Here is a 16,769-nt window from a genome sequence, read left to right on the forward strand (position 1 = left end):
GGGTACCAAGTGCCAAGCCCGTAGGCTAACATCCCTCCGAAACACACCTGGACACCAAGTGCCAAGCCTGTAGGCTTTACATTCGCCCCAGAAACACACCAGAATCATTGTAAATATAACATGATAGTCCGCAACAAATGCTGGACACCGATATATTCAGTGGAAAGTAACAAATCAAAAGTCATAATCAAATCGCAAATCAACCCCATACCCTGGGCAATATAACCAATTGGCATGCCAATTGTATCCTATCATACGTTCATCTGGGCTCGATATATCATCAGATTAATAATATTTAAATCATTTAGTTTCTTGACTCCCATCAAATTATAATAATTCAATTGTATCTAAATTATCCAACAACCACAACACAATATCAAAATAACATTTCAATTTATTTTAACTAAACCATACGAACTTACTAGGGCTAAACTGTAGAGACAGTGAAAGTTCAAAGACTATTCAACAACTTTCTCTTTTCATTGGTTATCTACTTGTTCTTGATCTATAAAATAGTTTATTTCAATTTATTAGCTTCAATTTCATTTAATACTCAATTTAGTACATATTTCATCCTATTTACAACTTTTCAATTTTGTCCAAACTTTTACATTTTATTCAATTTAATCCCTAAGACTAAAACAAGATTATTTTCACAATTAAAATTTATTCTCATTATATCAAATTTACAACTCCAAATCAGTCCTTACATGCTAAAATTTCATAAGAAAAAACATGTCATATTTTCATTATTCTCAATTAAATCTCTAAACATAAAAATTATACCAAATTACTTTACAAACTAACTCAAAATGACATTTAAGCTTCCAACCCAAGCATGCACATCAAGAAAACTTCAAGAACATCAATGGTAATTTTTCTAAACTTTAACAATTTCACAAAATAATCCTTATACTAGCTAGATTAAGCTATAACGATCTTAAAAATATAAAAATCACTAAAAGTATTTCTACATTTCATACCATGCAATTGAAAATGTTTTGGCCGAAAGTTTGCTTGTCCTTAGCTATGGTGTTTCAGTTCTAAGGTGAAAAGAAAGATGAAGATCATGATTATTTCACCTTTTGTTTCTTTTAATTTGTTTATTGACTAAATTACAAGTTTTCCCTTTTATATAAAAATAAAACTAATTAAATTTCATGTCAACATCCATCAAACCCTCCACTAAAAATGAAATAGGTAAATTTACCAGCTAAGGCCCTCAAGTCAAACTTTTAAAACCATTTATTATCTTTAGTTAATAGAAGTAATTTTACAATTTAATCATTTTTCTTTAATTAACCATTTAAAATTTAAAATTTCTAAACCGGATTTTTATAAGACACTAATGACCTCGTAAATATTAAATAATTAATATTTATGAATTCATACGTTGAAACTATTTTTTTGATACCACTTAAAAATAAGCTGACTCTTGAAAAGAGAATTGACACGTCTAATTCAGAAGAGAAAAACAAATAAAAACAAAGAAGCATGAAACCAAAAACACAAATTCCTTTTGGTTCTCTCTCTCCATTCGAAGCATGAATCCAAAAAACAATGATTCATGTTCTTTCGTTTCTTAGCCCTTTCCATCCGTTTCTCCCCACCCAAAAGGAAAACATTGGGATAGGTGGGTCGGCAGCTGAGCTAGACTACAATGCCTTCCTATGGTACCGGTGTATCTTGTTTTTATTCTTCTTTTGTATCATTATTGAATTAATATTAATAAAAAAACCATATCATATGCTAGAAATATATTGTGTGTGAGAAGGAAAATAAAATATTTTAAGGAGTAAGGGACGAAGTAGGGCAATTATTTACTGAAATTATTCACAGCATCCACCTCACCTCACCTCACCGGTTCTGTTTAAAAACTATGACATTGGCATTGATCGGAAAGCCAACTTACAATTCCATCATTTTTCTCTATTTTACCCTTCATACACTCCCACAATCACAAAACTGCCAAATTTATTATAAGTATGTGACATCTGCTTACAAACTTCCCATTCCCATTCCCTTATTTGTATTTTCCTTTCCACGTCTTCCCCTTTTCTTTTCCTGTTCCCGTGACAGGCAAGACTTATGACGACGCATGGCGAGACCGCTGCAACGAGCACGCCCGATGCACGTGCATTGCAGGAAGGGATAGCGGAGTTCTACGACCAGTCGTCTGGGCTTTGGGAAGACATTTGGGGTGACCATATGCATCATGGTTTTTACGATCCGGATTCCAATGTTTCAGGCTCCGATCATCCAGCTGCCCAGATCCGAATGATCGAAGAATCGCTCCGTTTCGCTGGAATAACCGGTTCGTTTTCTTTTCTTTTCTTTTCTATCCACTTGTCAAATTCCATTAAAATCAAAGGATAAAGAATAACAAAGCACTAATATTCAACTTGAAACCAAACCTGCTCAACCCAAACTATTAATCTGGATTCAGTGGTTGAAAGCCAGCTCAGGTTTCTACAATCTTGTCTATGCGCTGAGGTTTGTATTTACAATTACTATTTGAAATGAATGCCACTTAGCATGTTCGTCAAGACCGGTTTAAGTAAAATTTGAGATGGTTGACCTAAAAATATAGGTAGAGTTCAGGTCTTAACATTTAATAATTGAGCTTGACTAAATGATTAAGTTTATAATATTTTATATTGTATTATTTTTATATATTATTTAATTTAAAATATATTAAAAATAAATTTATATTAAATATATAATATTATTTTTAATATAATATAAAGATTATTATATAAAAAATATAAAACTATTAAATAGTAAAATAATATAATATAAATATATTTAAAAACAATATATGCAGGCTTAAGTTTTTTTTTTTAAAATAGACGAATTTAGATAAAATTTTATATTTATATTTTAGGTTAAACTAAATTTTAGCAAATATATGTGAATTCAAATACAATCCAATCCGGCCATGATTACTTTTATTTAGCAAGCACCTTTTGTTTTTATAAGATTCAATTCTTTCAAAAAAAAAATAGTTGATAAGATAACTGACTCATCCATAAGATATTACTTTTAGAAATATATAAAATAAATGATGTGATTCTCAAACTTAATAGATTTGAGAATTTTACTATTATCTTTTACCAAGAAAAATATTGTTGAGAGCATCCACTCCTTCAAAACAAGTATTTGAAGTGTGGTTGTGAAACAGTAGACTGATTCCTCAATCGAGCTCTTAGACGGAAAACAAGAATGGATCAACTGTTGAAAAACTTCGGAGCCAGTCTCCTAAACAACTATCATTTTCTTTTTGTTAAATTGAATCAAAACCAAACTCAGTTAAGAATTATAATACGATTATATCTCACTACAAAATCATTTCATTTGTGATTAATAGCTTAATATCTATATCATTTTGATGGTAATAGAGAAATTAAATATATTTTGATCGACGGATCTTGGAAAAGATTATAGTTAATAAAGTTGAATTTAGATTTTAAAAATAATATAAGGAATATATTTATAAATGACAGTACAAGTTAGTTATTTTTAATATTAATTTGTAATTTTAACCTCATTTAGTTGGATAGCTAGTAGTAAGAGTACGTAGGAACTAGAAAGCACCAAAATGGATAGGTTAATTAGGAAGGAACAAATGTAGTTAATGGGCGGGAGTAAGGGGGTTGCATTTGCTGTTTATGCTGGGTAGATAGAATAGGAAGGTGGAGGCAAGAGAAGTTCTTCTTCTCTACTGGTGTTGGTGTTGGAACCAATTCACAGAATAACAAGACAAGGAAACATGATATCCATTTGTGGTCCATTCTTCCGCCGCTACCTCCTTTGGCGGTAAGTAATTGGAGTAGCATATAACTAATAAAAATATCAATTCTATTTTATTTTTATTAGTTTCTACATTAAAACAAAGAGTGAGCTATCTTTTTTGTTAAAAATCCATCTATTTCTACCGTTAAAAACTAGTCTCTGCATGTCAGTATAAAATAAACATGGTATACTACATATTACTATCTAGTTATTCATTAATCACACTAATTTTTATAGTACTAAAATTTTAATAGAAATAATTATTTTTTCCTTAATATAAGATACAAGGATTAATTTACTTAATTTCTTGATATACATACCTCCATAATAATTTACTACCTATATTAATTATCCATCTACTTTATAACTACGTGTTAAACTCTATACCATTCATGAAGCTTCTTAAACGTTTGTGCCTTGAGCCAATACACGTCAATTAAGAGGAAAAAGAAACATAAAATTAAAATAATAAAGGAAAACTATTCCATACCCCAAAAAAACTTCTCTCTAACATCTACCGTACGCTCTCTAAAAACTATCCCTCCCTCTCTTAAAAAATTTTCTCTGTTTAAATTTGAACATTTTGGATTTAAATTGTTTTCTTATATAAATTTTATATTTTTATAATAATATTTGTTATTTTTTAAATATTTTTGAAGGTATTCAATTGATATATTAATTTGGTTAAGAGTTATATAATTAGATTATATTAAAGTTAAAGGTTTAAAATCGATGTGTTATATTTTGTAGAAAAACATGTGATTGAAATTTTAAAATGTGTAAATTTGAAGTACGAAAAACTTAAAAGTTGGTTGAGATGCTTTTCTTACTTTAATTACTCAGAGTAATTTTAAAATTTTGATAATTTTTACTCTATTAATGGGCCTATAAAATATAGAAGATTACTTGAGAGACCGAACCAAATATAATATAATACTTTATTATTTCTAATAATAATTAAAATTAATTTTGGATCAACCAAAAATCATTTATAATATATATAAACGTGTAAAGTGGTCTCCAAAATCTGATATAAAACAATTTAAGGTTAAATTAAATTAAATTAAATTAAAGGGTCTGCATGTTTCAAGCGTAAGCCATTCTCTTTAATTTAATCTTTTCAAAATTATTATTTTGCATAATCTTTCTCGACCAAAAGAAATAAATTTGAGAAAATATTAATTTAGTAAGATAATGGTACTGTTAATATAAAATATTATTATGATTAGTTATTTGAACTACTTATGAGAAGTGTACACAAATGTATCATTGGCCCATTTTAGGTATGCTGTTACTGAATAAGGGCATTTCAGATTTTTATAATTTATAATATCTATAACTCAAAATCAATACAATTTATAATATAATTTAATAAAATAGTAAATAATTTAGTTTATGCATATTTTAATAGGTTTGTGTCTTTTTCTTTTTCTTTTTCAAAATTGTCGTATTTTATTTCGTGTATTCTCTCTCTCTATATTTGTTAATGATAAAATTTAAATACAGAGCAGCTCATAGTTGGGACCCGTCCAGTAGCAATATTTTAGATTTTAAGCATCTCTTAGGAAGTAGTTGGAATGGTAGGGTAGTTGAATGTTAACTTTAGTTGTTTATTTTAGTTAAGTTTCTTTTTCACCAAAACAAAATTAAATTAAATTAAAGTATTTATTTTGTGTCAGGTTCATGGTATAGCAATTTAATTTCTTTTTAACAAATGTATATTTTGATTAACGTGTTTTTTTTGTGTGTGTGTGTGTTTCATATTATTTTTTGACATACTTTTTAATTATTTCTGAAATTTTGTGTTTGACATTTTTACAAAGTAGAAGACAAGAAATGATTAAATTTAGTATAAAGATTATAAAAAAATTAGTATAGAGATTAAAAGAAGAAGCATAATTGACACCCAAAATTGACATAATCTAATATCCTTAGGCATGACTTAATGTATTTTAATGTTTTATTTGTTCATTCTTTCTTTGATGATTAATAAAAGAAAGGTTGAATAGGAACAAAATATCTTTAAGGAGGAAAATAAAAATTCTCTTAGATAACAACATGAAAGGTTTTTTTTTTTTGTACAGAATCTTACCTTTAAGAAAAAAATTTCTTCAAAGTGACCTTCAAGCTAGCCTTAAACGGATACCCGAAATGGACATAATTTCATTAGTTTTATAGTTCTGCTTCTTTAGCTGAGCATAAATTGTTTCACTGCAATACACTGTATTTTTCCCCTTGTCTTGCTAACAAGTATACTCAAACAACATTAGCATGGATGAGCAGTAGCATGAGTTCAAGAGGATGCATAGATCTAATACATATTCATTATTGGAAAGAATCAAACTAAATATTCACAAAAATTCTCATCTTTCTTCTATGGTGTTTATTGAAATAAAGAATATGATGTTTCAAAAAAATGCAGCTAACTATAAATATGAGAACTTATTGATCTATAGATGCAAACAGCCCCCGAGTCCTTGTTTGCCGGTACCTTTGGATGAAGATGATCTTCTAACAATTGCTTTTTACCTCTCAATTGGCTTATTCAGATGATCCAGCAAAGCAGCCCAAGACAATAGTTGATGTTGGATGTGGGATAGGAGGCAGCTCTAGATACTTAGCAAGGAAATTTGGAGCAGAATGTCAAGGCATTACTTTGAGCCCTGTCCAAGCTGGAAGGGCTAATGTTCTTGCTAAAGATGAAGGACTAGCAGACAAGGTATATGTGAAAAACTCTTCAGTTCTCTACATTTCAAGCTGGCATATCACTTCATAAATGTTTTCATCTTTGCAAGTGTTTAGTTTTGATGATAGAAAGATAGCTATAACACACTGCCATATTTGCAGGTTTCATTTCAAGTTGCAGATGCTCTGAAGCAACCATTCCCTGATGGTCAGTTTGATCTAGTTTGGTCTATGGAAAGTGGAGAACACATGCCTGATAAAGCTAAGGTTTGTTTTATCCCAATTAATATGCTACATTTTGTTGTTAAACTTTCAAGTTTGTTTGACTTGTTGAGATTAATGGAACTTTGGCATACATGCTATAATTCGCTTAATGGTGCCATATGTTTATTAATTTATTCCCTGCATCCAACACTGGCAGTTTGTTAATGAGTTGGCACGAGTTGCAGCTCCTGGAGGCACTATAATAATAGTGACATGGTGCCATAGGGATCTTGGTCCCTCAGAAGAGGATTTGGAGCCATGGGAGAAAAAGCTGCTAAATAGGATATGTAATGCTTACTATTTACCTGAGTGGTGTTCTACTTCTGACTATGTCAAACTACTTCAGTCCCTATCTCTCCAGGTAATTAATTTTACTTGGTTAAATATCTAAAACCCTCTCTCGAGTTCAACATGCTTGTATAACGTTTTGATGAGATGATATAACATGCTACATTGCAGGATATAAAGGCTGCTGATTGGTCTGAGCGTGTTGCCCCGTTTTGGCCGGCAGTGATACGCTCAGCGTTTACCTGGAAGGGCTTCATGTCACTGCTACGTAGTGGTAACTATGTTTATAGCTCATAACTCTTAAACTAAGCTGATAGGAGAATAGGAGAGAATTGTTGATGTTGCTCTTATTGTGTGTTGATATCATTAGGATTAAAAGCCATAAAAGGTGCATTAGTGATGCCATTGATGATCCAAGGGTACCAGAAGGGTGTGATCAAGTTCGCTATCATCACATGCCGGAAACCCGAGTAAACCGCCACGACAACCAAATGTTTTACTCTGCTGCATTAATTTGAAACATAATTCATCTTCATAGTTGTAATAGGGGTGTGTCAGTGTCACCCCCCAATTGCTTATTTCAAGTATAAAATAAAGTAAGTCTGGGTTTCCTCTCGTTTCTGGAACTTGTTAGTCTTATTGTAGGCCAATAAAATCAATCAGTCTATAGAATGCATGGAGAACTATTGTAACATTGTAATTTTAGGCTTTTATTTTCAACCTTGCCTGTCTTGCTCATTCACTAATTTTTAGAGATGAAGGAGAAATGAGTAAAGCAGGAATTAGCTGCTAGAAGTACAGCACCATCTTTCCCATTAACAAGGGATGTTTGGGGCCTCAAGAATTGGTCTACAATAATCCTACATCATTACTCCACTTGAATGGTGCTTGTGTCTTAATATAGGTAGTCATGAATTGGTTAATTGAGATTGTGGGGATTAAAAAACCCATTTCACTAATAAAAAAATAATTTAATATTAATATTTAAATACGTTAGAATTAAATTAAAAAATCACAGAAGATAACATGGCTTTCATGCATTTCGTTTTCACCAGAGATAAGTACAAGGTATAAACTATGGATTATATATAATCATGAGGCAGGTGTAGGAATAGACAATTTGCTCTTATCTTCTGCAAATAAGAGAAATGAAGGTCGAGCCAAGCTTTCGTTAACGTCTACTCAACTTGGTGATTTAACCAATTTAATTATCAAAGTTATCCGAAGTATACATTAAACGCACGCAAGCTAGCATGTCAATTTTATTAAAATTTTATTAAAATTATTTCAGCAAATTGACTCTACATCAATTAAATGTTATGATCGGAGGTTCATTATTATTTGGGTAAATTATAAAATTAGTCACTTTTGTTGGCCTTATATTACATTTTAGTCACTTATGTTTGAAATGTTATGTTTTAGTCACTTACGTTGTCGTATTGTTACGAAATGGTCACTTTACCGTTAAACTTCTGTACCTCCCTAACAGCAGTTCGACATGGCAGTCCAAATGGGTTTTAAATGCCAACTTAGATGTCCAGTTGTTAGGATGAAAATAAGTTTTTAATTAAATAAATTTAATTTAGATTGCCACGTAAGACATCCAAGTTGGCATTTAAAATCCATTTGGACTGCCATGTAAGACCGCCGTTAGGGAGGTAACAGAGTTTAACAGTAGAGTGATCGCTTCGTAACAAAACGATAATGTAAGTGACTAAAATGTAATCTAAGGCAAACAAAAGTGACTATTTTTATAGTTACCCTTATTATTTTATTACTTTTGCATACAACTTTAAAATTGAGAGGTTTTATATAATCTTGAACAAAGTAGTTCCAATTAATCCTAAAAGAATATATATAATCGAAGGGTATCACTAACCTCCACTTCTAGCAAAGCTTTCAAATTTTTAGTCATAAAGAAGGAATAAAGGATACTTAACAGTTTCATGAGGGGAGAGGGGAACCAAATTAGTGGAGAGGGAAACATCGAGGTTGACCTATGAAATCATGAAGTCAATATAGTCTACTACACATTCTAATTTCACTTAATTATATGGTTCTCATGTTTTCTATAGCATATTTACTTTTGATTTTATTTATAATATTTTGCTTAGTTGTAAAACTCACAACTTTTAAATGGGCATTTTATTTAAAAGCCCAGATAATTATGTGGTCTTACAGTCCATGTCTAATGTTTATGTTATACTTTTACTTACCATGTTTTTCAGACAAAGAATTTGATGATTTGGGGAAACTAACCTAGAGAGGAGGAAGAAAGGCAAAGGAATGAGAAATCAATAGTTGTTCCCATGTCAATTCAGTAGATTCAATGTTTTATGCTAGATTATCTTTTTGTACATGTTTTATGAAAATCGGACTAAGCATGCTAGTATGATTATTCTGGAGAAATATGTTACCACTTTGTGCTTTGGTATTCTTATACTTTTCGAATTACGTTTTGGAATATAAGTTTATAATATGTTTTGAGATAGTATAATATCAAGTATGTTAATTTGAGTCATTATGGGCAATCAGATTTTCTATTTTGAATTTGCTCCTGATATGCTATTTTCCAACCCTAATAGAGGTTAAAAATGTTGCAATTTTTAATCATCAATGATATAAGTTATTATTAGTAGAAAAATATTAGTTTTTTTTCAAGTATTTTTTAAATATAATTTACCTTTGCACCTTTTTAATTTGTATGTAGTATTGTTTTAAATTATGTTCAAATTTTATAATTAAAATTATGTCTAATTAATTCATGATAAAAACTCAATTAAGGATTTAATAATATTAACATATTGTTAGCTCGATTGGCCACTAGAAATAGCCAAAAGGGGGTGAACTGACCTTTTAAAAATTTGGTGGAAGCAATGAAAGAATATGAAACAATAAACGCACGATTTATAGTGGTTTGGCCCCAATTGCCTACTCCACTATCTTAGCTTTCCAAAACTAAGGATTTTCTCAAATTCACTAATTTTGATCAACCTTTGAGGATAAGGTTTAACCTTCAATTCCCTTACGATTTCTACCCAAATCTTAAGATACAAACTCTCTCAAAAAGAAGCAAATAAAGAAATAATCCTTATAAGATTAGAATGTTTGTTAATTAAGTACAAATACAAGGAAAACACTTGAGCGGATAGAAAAAACAATGAATGTTCAGAAGTGTTTACAAGAAGAAGATAAAGAATTGAAGCACAAAGTGATTGGTAATGGATTTTTTATGTATCTTGAAGCACTTGGTCTATTGTAATCTCACTTATTGTGGTAGAACCTTTAGAAGTTAGTATTTATACTCTCTAATCGGTTTCTAACTGTTGTGGTTGTTGCGGAATTGAATAAAGCTGTTGGGGATAAAAATATCAGATCATTAAATTCACCTGCAACAAAAGGTATTGATACTTTCTCTATGAGTATCAATACAATTAGCATTTAATGTTTGATTCAATGGCCGTTAAAGTTAGTTTACAACGATACTAAAAATATTTTATCGATACCTGGTAAAAGGTATCAATGTTTTTTTATAATTGTTTGAAAAATCATCAAGTCAGAATGCAAAAACAGTATCGATATTAAAGATGGTATCGATAAAAATACAATAGGCATCGATACTTTTTGTGATTGTTCAATTTTTGTTTCAAGTCAGTAAGCAAGATTAGTATCGATCTTGAAAAAGGTATTGATACTTTGTCCAAACTTTTTCTAAGTGTTCAAAACATTTTCTAAGATGTTTGGAAGTCTTGAAATGACTTTTATACTTTGAACTTTATAATTTTTTTGTTCAAAAACATTTTTGTTTGTTATATCAAAACAATTTATCAAATAAAACTAGTTTAACATGTATATAAACTAATATATATATATATATATCAACATTTTAATCAAAACACTTCACGATGCTAACTATTTAAATTAATTAATGATGTTCTAAAATTAGAGAATCTAGTCATGATATCAACACTAAAATTTGAAATGTGAGCATAGTAGAAGGATGGAAATCATATTGAACCCTCTTTCTAAGATTTAATGACAATGATTCCTCGTATGCGACTTGGAAGTATTTTATCAATTATTCTATGTTTGGTATGAGTATTATTTTTTATGCATGTTTTAATATATATAAGTTTACAATAATTGGTAATATTTAACCACTTTCGTGACTTATTTTTAGCAAAGAGAAGAAAACTTTCACTTATTTTGAAGAGATCTGGTTTTTATAAAAGTTTTGCTTATCTTTCTAATTTCATGTTTAAAATTGTACTAACCATTTGTCTAACTAATGTAATACATATATAATAATCAAAATTTCCTTTTGTTATTAGGCTAGGAGTTAAACGAGACATTAATAATGTATGAAATACCCACCTCTCCTTTTAGAAACAGAAGGACAATGGGATGTCCCCAATTTTTGTTATTTAAAGAGAAATAATGGTTGTTTAAACAGATTGAGTTAGTCCATCAAAACTGACCATGTTTGCTGAGTGGAGTTGGAGGTCTGAAGCTGGTTGAGATTCGTAGCACCAAAAAGAAAAAGAAAACAAAGTTTAATAGCATGTCTTTATTATAATATAAGCATCATACCACATTACAAAGCAACAACAGAATTAAAGTTGATAATCCCCCATCAAAGCGACAAACAATCCCACCCATTATTTCTATGAAATTAAAAAGTAAAGAGTTTAGAATGGAGGAGGAGCTGGATAAACCAAGAATGGCCTTCCACAAGATGAGATTTTTGGATCACAATAATCCGCATGGAATGCATCCTTGAGCTTGCGCAGCCCATTGTTACCCCCAATCCCTAGTAACAGCGATATCAAAGCCACCACAACGATGCACATGCAAAGCATGTATATTCTACAACAAAGACACATCTTTAGTCTAAACAACCAAAAAAAGCAGATTTCTTTTTTTATGGTTTTATGTGGGGATCTTTTAGGATTTATATAATGTTTGGATTGAGATAATGGGAGGAAACAAAACTACTTGTTTCGATTTTTTTTTGGGTAAACTACTTAAACAATCTTTAAGTTTTTTATTAAAATTAAATTTTAGAGTCTTTTTGGATGGGTGTTTACTTTTAGTGGTTTGTGTTTAATTTTTTCATATCACTACAGTATCTAAGCTCATTGCCACCGCTATTTTTACACTAACTGTAGCTAAAGCCCTTAGTCATTAAATTTTCAAAAGCTAACGTTATCATGTCACTCATCCATTAACTTCCTATTTAACGAAAGATGACATGTTAACTTAAAAGGTTAATGACTAATTTGGTCTTTGAACTATATCTAGAGTATTATTTTAATACTTTTAGAATTTTTTTACAATAATTCTAAAAAAAATCTTAAATTCATAATTCATAATTCATTTTCCAAAATTATAAAAATATTTTTTGAATCCATAATATATGAAAAGTTTTAAAATCATAAAGTTCTAAATAAAGAAATTATTGTAAAAAGTTTTCAAAACTTTTCTCGTATAGATCAAAACATAAAGATCAAAATTTAGAAATTCCTACTTTGTTGATATCTAAGTCTTTTTTAGACTTAATTAGCACCTGAACTTAACAACCTTTTTAAATACTTGATTGATATCGTTAACCTTTTATTAATAGTCAATAAAATACAGATGTGTGTCTTCAAAATAAAAATAAAAATGTTTTTAATATAATTTTAGAATTTAAAACTATTTTTATTTCTCTTGCTAACAAATCTTGAAAATAGATGTTCGTATTTTTATTAACACCTATTTGTTTAAGTTTGTTCTGGATGTGTATCTCTAGTAATTATATTTTTTTATATTTTCAAAATAATAATATAAAAACCTGATTTTTTTTAATTTCACACGAATAATTAACCTGAACATATTAATACCCATGTCCACACAAATCTAGACACACATTTGCCAAGTTCATTTTGGACATACATTTTCAAATTTTTTATAATTTCAAAAATAATATAAAAATTAGTATTTAATTTATTTCATGTGCATAACAAATCCAGAGAAATGTATACCCAGATTCATATGAATAAGAACATCCATCTGTATAAATTCATTTTGGATATGTATTTTTAATAATCTTATATTTTTATAATTAACAAAATAATATTAAAAAGAAAAACTTTGAAATATTTTTAGAAATTTTAGAAGTACACTCAAGAGTATGATATATTTATGGTTAGATAATAAATAAACGAATGACAACAGTTATATTATCCCCAATAAGATTCCACCTTTATGTCTTAAATGAAGTCAAGGTTGTCTATAGAGGATAAATGGCAAGTGTTTAGAGAAAGTGTAAACCATTTGTAGAGTGCAACGCCTGCAATTCCTCTCTTTTAGAATTTTTTTTTAGTTTCGTATAATTATAGTTGCAAAAATTATTTTATAATATTAGAAAATAAATTATGAATTTTAAGATTTTTAAAATAATTTTTAGTATTTTTAGAATTATTTTTAAAAATTCTAAAAGTATCATAATGATATTTTAGCTATAGTTTAGGGATCGATTAGTTATTAACCTTTTGAGCTAACATGCCACATGATCACGTTAAAAGATAATGGAACTTAACAAACAAACGATCGAAATGTAACAACTCAATAATATTAATGGTCATTATGTAACTTTTAAAAATTGAGTGGTTGAAAGATAATATTAGTCAAAGTTTAATGACTGTTTATGTAATTTACCTATTTTTGCAACAAGTGATAGAAACTAGTGAAATTGAGAATCTCTTTGTTTTATTTTTTTTATTTGTACCCCACAAATTAACTTAGTTGTTCAATAGTCTAGTTTTTTTAGTTGTTAAAATAAAATACTTTAGTTAATAATATGATATATATTTTAAAATTTTAATAAAATAAACTTGTCAAACAAGAATATTTTGATTTGTTGTTGATTGATCATTTTTTTTTTTGAAAAATTCGACTGGACTTTATTGATAAATTGCAAAAATAAAGTTCATTGGGCTAAACCCAATTTGCCCTAAGAAAACAAAATAACAAAATTAAGCAGGCCAATATCTGCTTTGGTTTGCACAAAAAAGAGAAAATAAATGAAATTTTAAATTGTTTCAAAGAACAGTCAATTGGCCTTCATAAATGATACTGACGTTTCTTCTTCCCAAGACCACTGAAACATAAAAGCAAATCTTTCCATATATTTTCCTTATCAATTTTGCTTTTCAGACCTGTGCTATTCCACCCATTTCAAATGTCGTCTCATATTACCGACCGCTGAAGTCTTCTCATTTCTTTTACTCTGAATAAACCCGATGAATTGGCTCCATTTCTCCTCTAGATGATCGTAAAGTCTCTCCCTCCAGGTACTGTTCCCTTCCCTTCTTGAGTGTTTCTCTTGCTAGACTGTGGGCTTCTCTGTTCTCTAACCTCGGGATAAAATAGAATCTGACACTTCGATATTGATCCTTTAAGCTTTGAATATCACTGATTATCGCCCCTATTTCTGATTTGTCACGACTTGTATTTTGGCATTTTATAATCACTGTTCTTGAGTCTCCGATAATATCTAAGGTATGAAAACCCAACTGAATCCCTAACCTAGCTGCTTGAAGACCTGCCACTGCTTCCGCCGCAAATGGAGATGCGATATCTTCATGAAGGGTCGACTTTGCTGCAACGATCCTACCCTCCTCATTACAAACAACAAGGCCTGGCGCAGATCTGGAGTTCTTTAAGTCGAAGGCCGCATCAAAAAGATGGCATTTTTCCTTCTTTGTGAACTTTGTCTAGGTCTCGCGCTAGTTCCCTCGATAAGTTCTCTTTCTCTACTCCCTTCCAGCTCTAGAATATAGCTTTGTATTTGTTTGGAGATATCCCAACTAGTGATTGATCTGTTTTCATATAATAATTTATTCCTATTTGTCCAGATTAGCCAGAGCCCGCAACAGAAACTCATGCACTGTTCATTTGTCCCTTGGCTGAAAACCCAGGTAAGCCAACTCCAAGTATCCAAGTGACTGTTGTTGAAAATCCATGAGAATTTTAAGTGACTCCATATCTCCTTTGCTGTAGGACACAGATAGAAAACATGGAAACTATCTTCTCCTTCCTGACCGCATCTCGAGCATCGATCCTCAACCATCACTATCCGCATCTTCAGATTAGAAAAAATGGGAATGTAGTTCCACGCTATTCTCCATATTGTAATCATGATTTTTGAGGGTAAATGTAGATTCCATAGTTTTCGAAAAAAAAATTGTATCGGTCTATAAATAAACATTAGGATCAATTGTAGCTTTCTGTAATAGTTTATAGGCGCTCTTTACGGAAAAGTCACCAGTTGCCTCCCCTCTCCACACTTGAATGTCTTCTTGGATTGACTTTGACATGGGATTTGTAGTATTTTCCTAGCGATATCCGAGCTAAAGGTATGGACAATCAACTCCCTGTTCCATGTTCTGCTATCTTAATTGATTAAATCGGACACTACTCTGATATTTTCAATGTTATTGTCATTCTGTAATCTGTCTGCAGCCATTTTCGGCACCCATATATCATCCCATACTGAAATGTGGTCTCATTTACCAACCCTCCAACATAATTCGTCTGTCAGGAGTTTTTTTGACGACCATATACTCCTCCAGGTAAGTAAAGGTGAGTTACTCAGAGGAGCGTTCAAGAAATTTGATTCTGGAAAATATTTCGCCTTTAAAACTCGGGCTAATAACAAACTCGGATAATTAAGAAGTCGCCACCCTTGTTTTGCCAGTAAAGCTATATTAAATTTATCAAGGCTTCTAAAACCTAACCCACCCAATTCTTTTTCAATGCAAATATCCTTCTAGGAGCACCAATGGATCCCTTTTTTTCCCCTTATTTTTCTGCCACCAAAATTTAGCAATAATACCCTCTAACTCCTTGTAAAAAGATTTAGGAAGTAAAAAACACATCATCGAGTAGGTTGGTATAGATTGTAAAACAGCTTTGATGAAGACCTCTTTACCTCCTTGTGATAGATATTTGATACTCCAATTGTCAATTCGTTGCTTGAATCTATCCTTTAGCATCTGAAATGCTATCTTCTTCTTTCTACCCACCAGGCTAGGTAACCCTAAATATCTTTCCATATCATCTGAACTTCGTACCCCAAGAATCCGAGTAATTGTTCTTCTTTCTCCTTCTTGAGTGTTTCTGCTGAAAAAGATTGTAGATTTTGAAAAGTTAACTTTCTGACCCGAGCAAAATTCGTATTCACGGAGGACCTGTTTCAAAAAAATTGAACCCCTCTCAGAAGCTTCCCCAAACAGTATGCAATCATCTGCAAAAAGCAAATGTGAAACATGTGGCCCGCTTCTGCTTGCTTTGACACCTTTAACTTTGTTCTCCTGCATACCTAGTTTCATAAGGCTAGAGAGACCTTCTCCACAGAACAAAAATAAGAATGGACTCAACGGATCCCCTTGTCGTAATCCTCTTGAACGATAAAAGAAGTCTCCATTATGCCCATTAATAACCATTGAATAAGAAACTGTGTTAACGCATTTTAACAATTGGGCCACCCATTCTGAATCAAAATCCATTTTCTTCATTATTTCCTCCACAAAACTCCATTCCACCCTATCATATGCCTTACTCATATCCAACTTGACCGCCATAAAACCCTTCTTCCCTGACCTCTTCTGTTTCAACGTATGGATTAATTCATAAGCCAGCAACACATTATCCGAGATCAATCTCCCAGGCACGAAAGTACTTTGTGCAAGATCAAT

At 30.7% G+C, this 16,769-nt stretch overlaps 1 protein-coding gene and 1 long non-coding RNA gene across 2 annotated transcripts; both read left to right on the top strand.

Annotated features, from left to right (window-relative positions):
- The first annotated feature begins 1,945 nt into the window (after nucleotides 1-1,945).
- LOC105787986 (tocopherol O-methyltransferase, chloroplastic) lies at nucleotides 1,946-7,749 on the top strand. Its single transcript, XM_012614640.2, has 6 exons — nucleotides 1,946-2,314; nucleotides 6,342-6,511; nucleotides 6,640-6,744; nucleotides 6,899-7,102; nucleotides 7,201-7,303; nucleotides 7,400-7,749. The coding sequence occupies exons 1-6, from the start codon at nucleotides 2,089-2,091 to the stop codon at nucleotides 7,501-7,503; spliced, it is 912 nt and encodes a 303-aa protein (XP_012470094.1). The 5' UTR covers nucleotides 1,946-2,088; the 3' UTR covers nucleotides 7,504-7,749.
- Nucleotides 7,750-14,439: 6,690 nt separating this feature from the next.
- On the top strand, nucleotides 14,440-16,336 carry LOC105787988 (uncharacterized). The gene is made up of 3 exons (XR_001131776.2): nucleotides 14,440-14,990; nucleotides 15,073-15,428; nucleotides 15,535-16,336. It is a non-coding gene; the product is annotated as an uncharacterized LOC105787988 (long non-coding RNA).
- Nucleotides 16,337-16,769: the final 433 nt, after the last annotated feature.

Source organism: Gossypium raimondii, chromosome 2 (genome assembly GCF_025698545.1).
Source record: "Gossypium raimondii isolate GPD5lz chromosome 2, ASM2569854v1, whole genome shotgun sequence".
NCBI lineage: Eukaryota > Viridiplantae > Streptophyta > Magnoliopsida > Malvales > Malvaceae > Gossypium > Gossypium raimondii.

Coding starts and splice junctions, on each gene's coding strand:
- LOC105787986 (XM_012614640.2), top strand. CDS start 2,089: ATGACGACGCATGGCGAGACCGCTGCAACGAGCACGCCCGATGCACGT. Junction 2,315..6,341: donor CCGTTTCGCTGGAATAACCG/GTTCGTTTTCTT, acceptor TGGCTTATTCAG/ATGATCCAGCAAAGCAGCCC. Junction 7,304..7,399: donor CATGTCACTGCTACGTAGTG/GTAACTATGTTT, acceptor TGATATCATTAG/GATTAAAAGCCATAAAAGGT.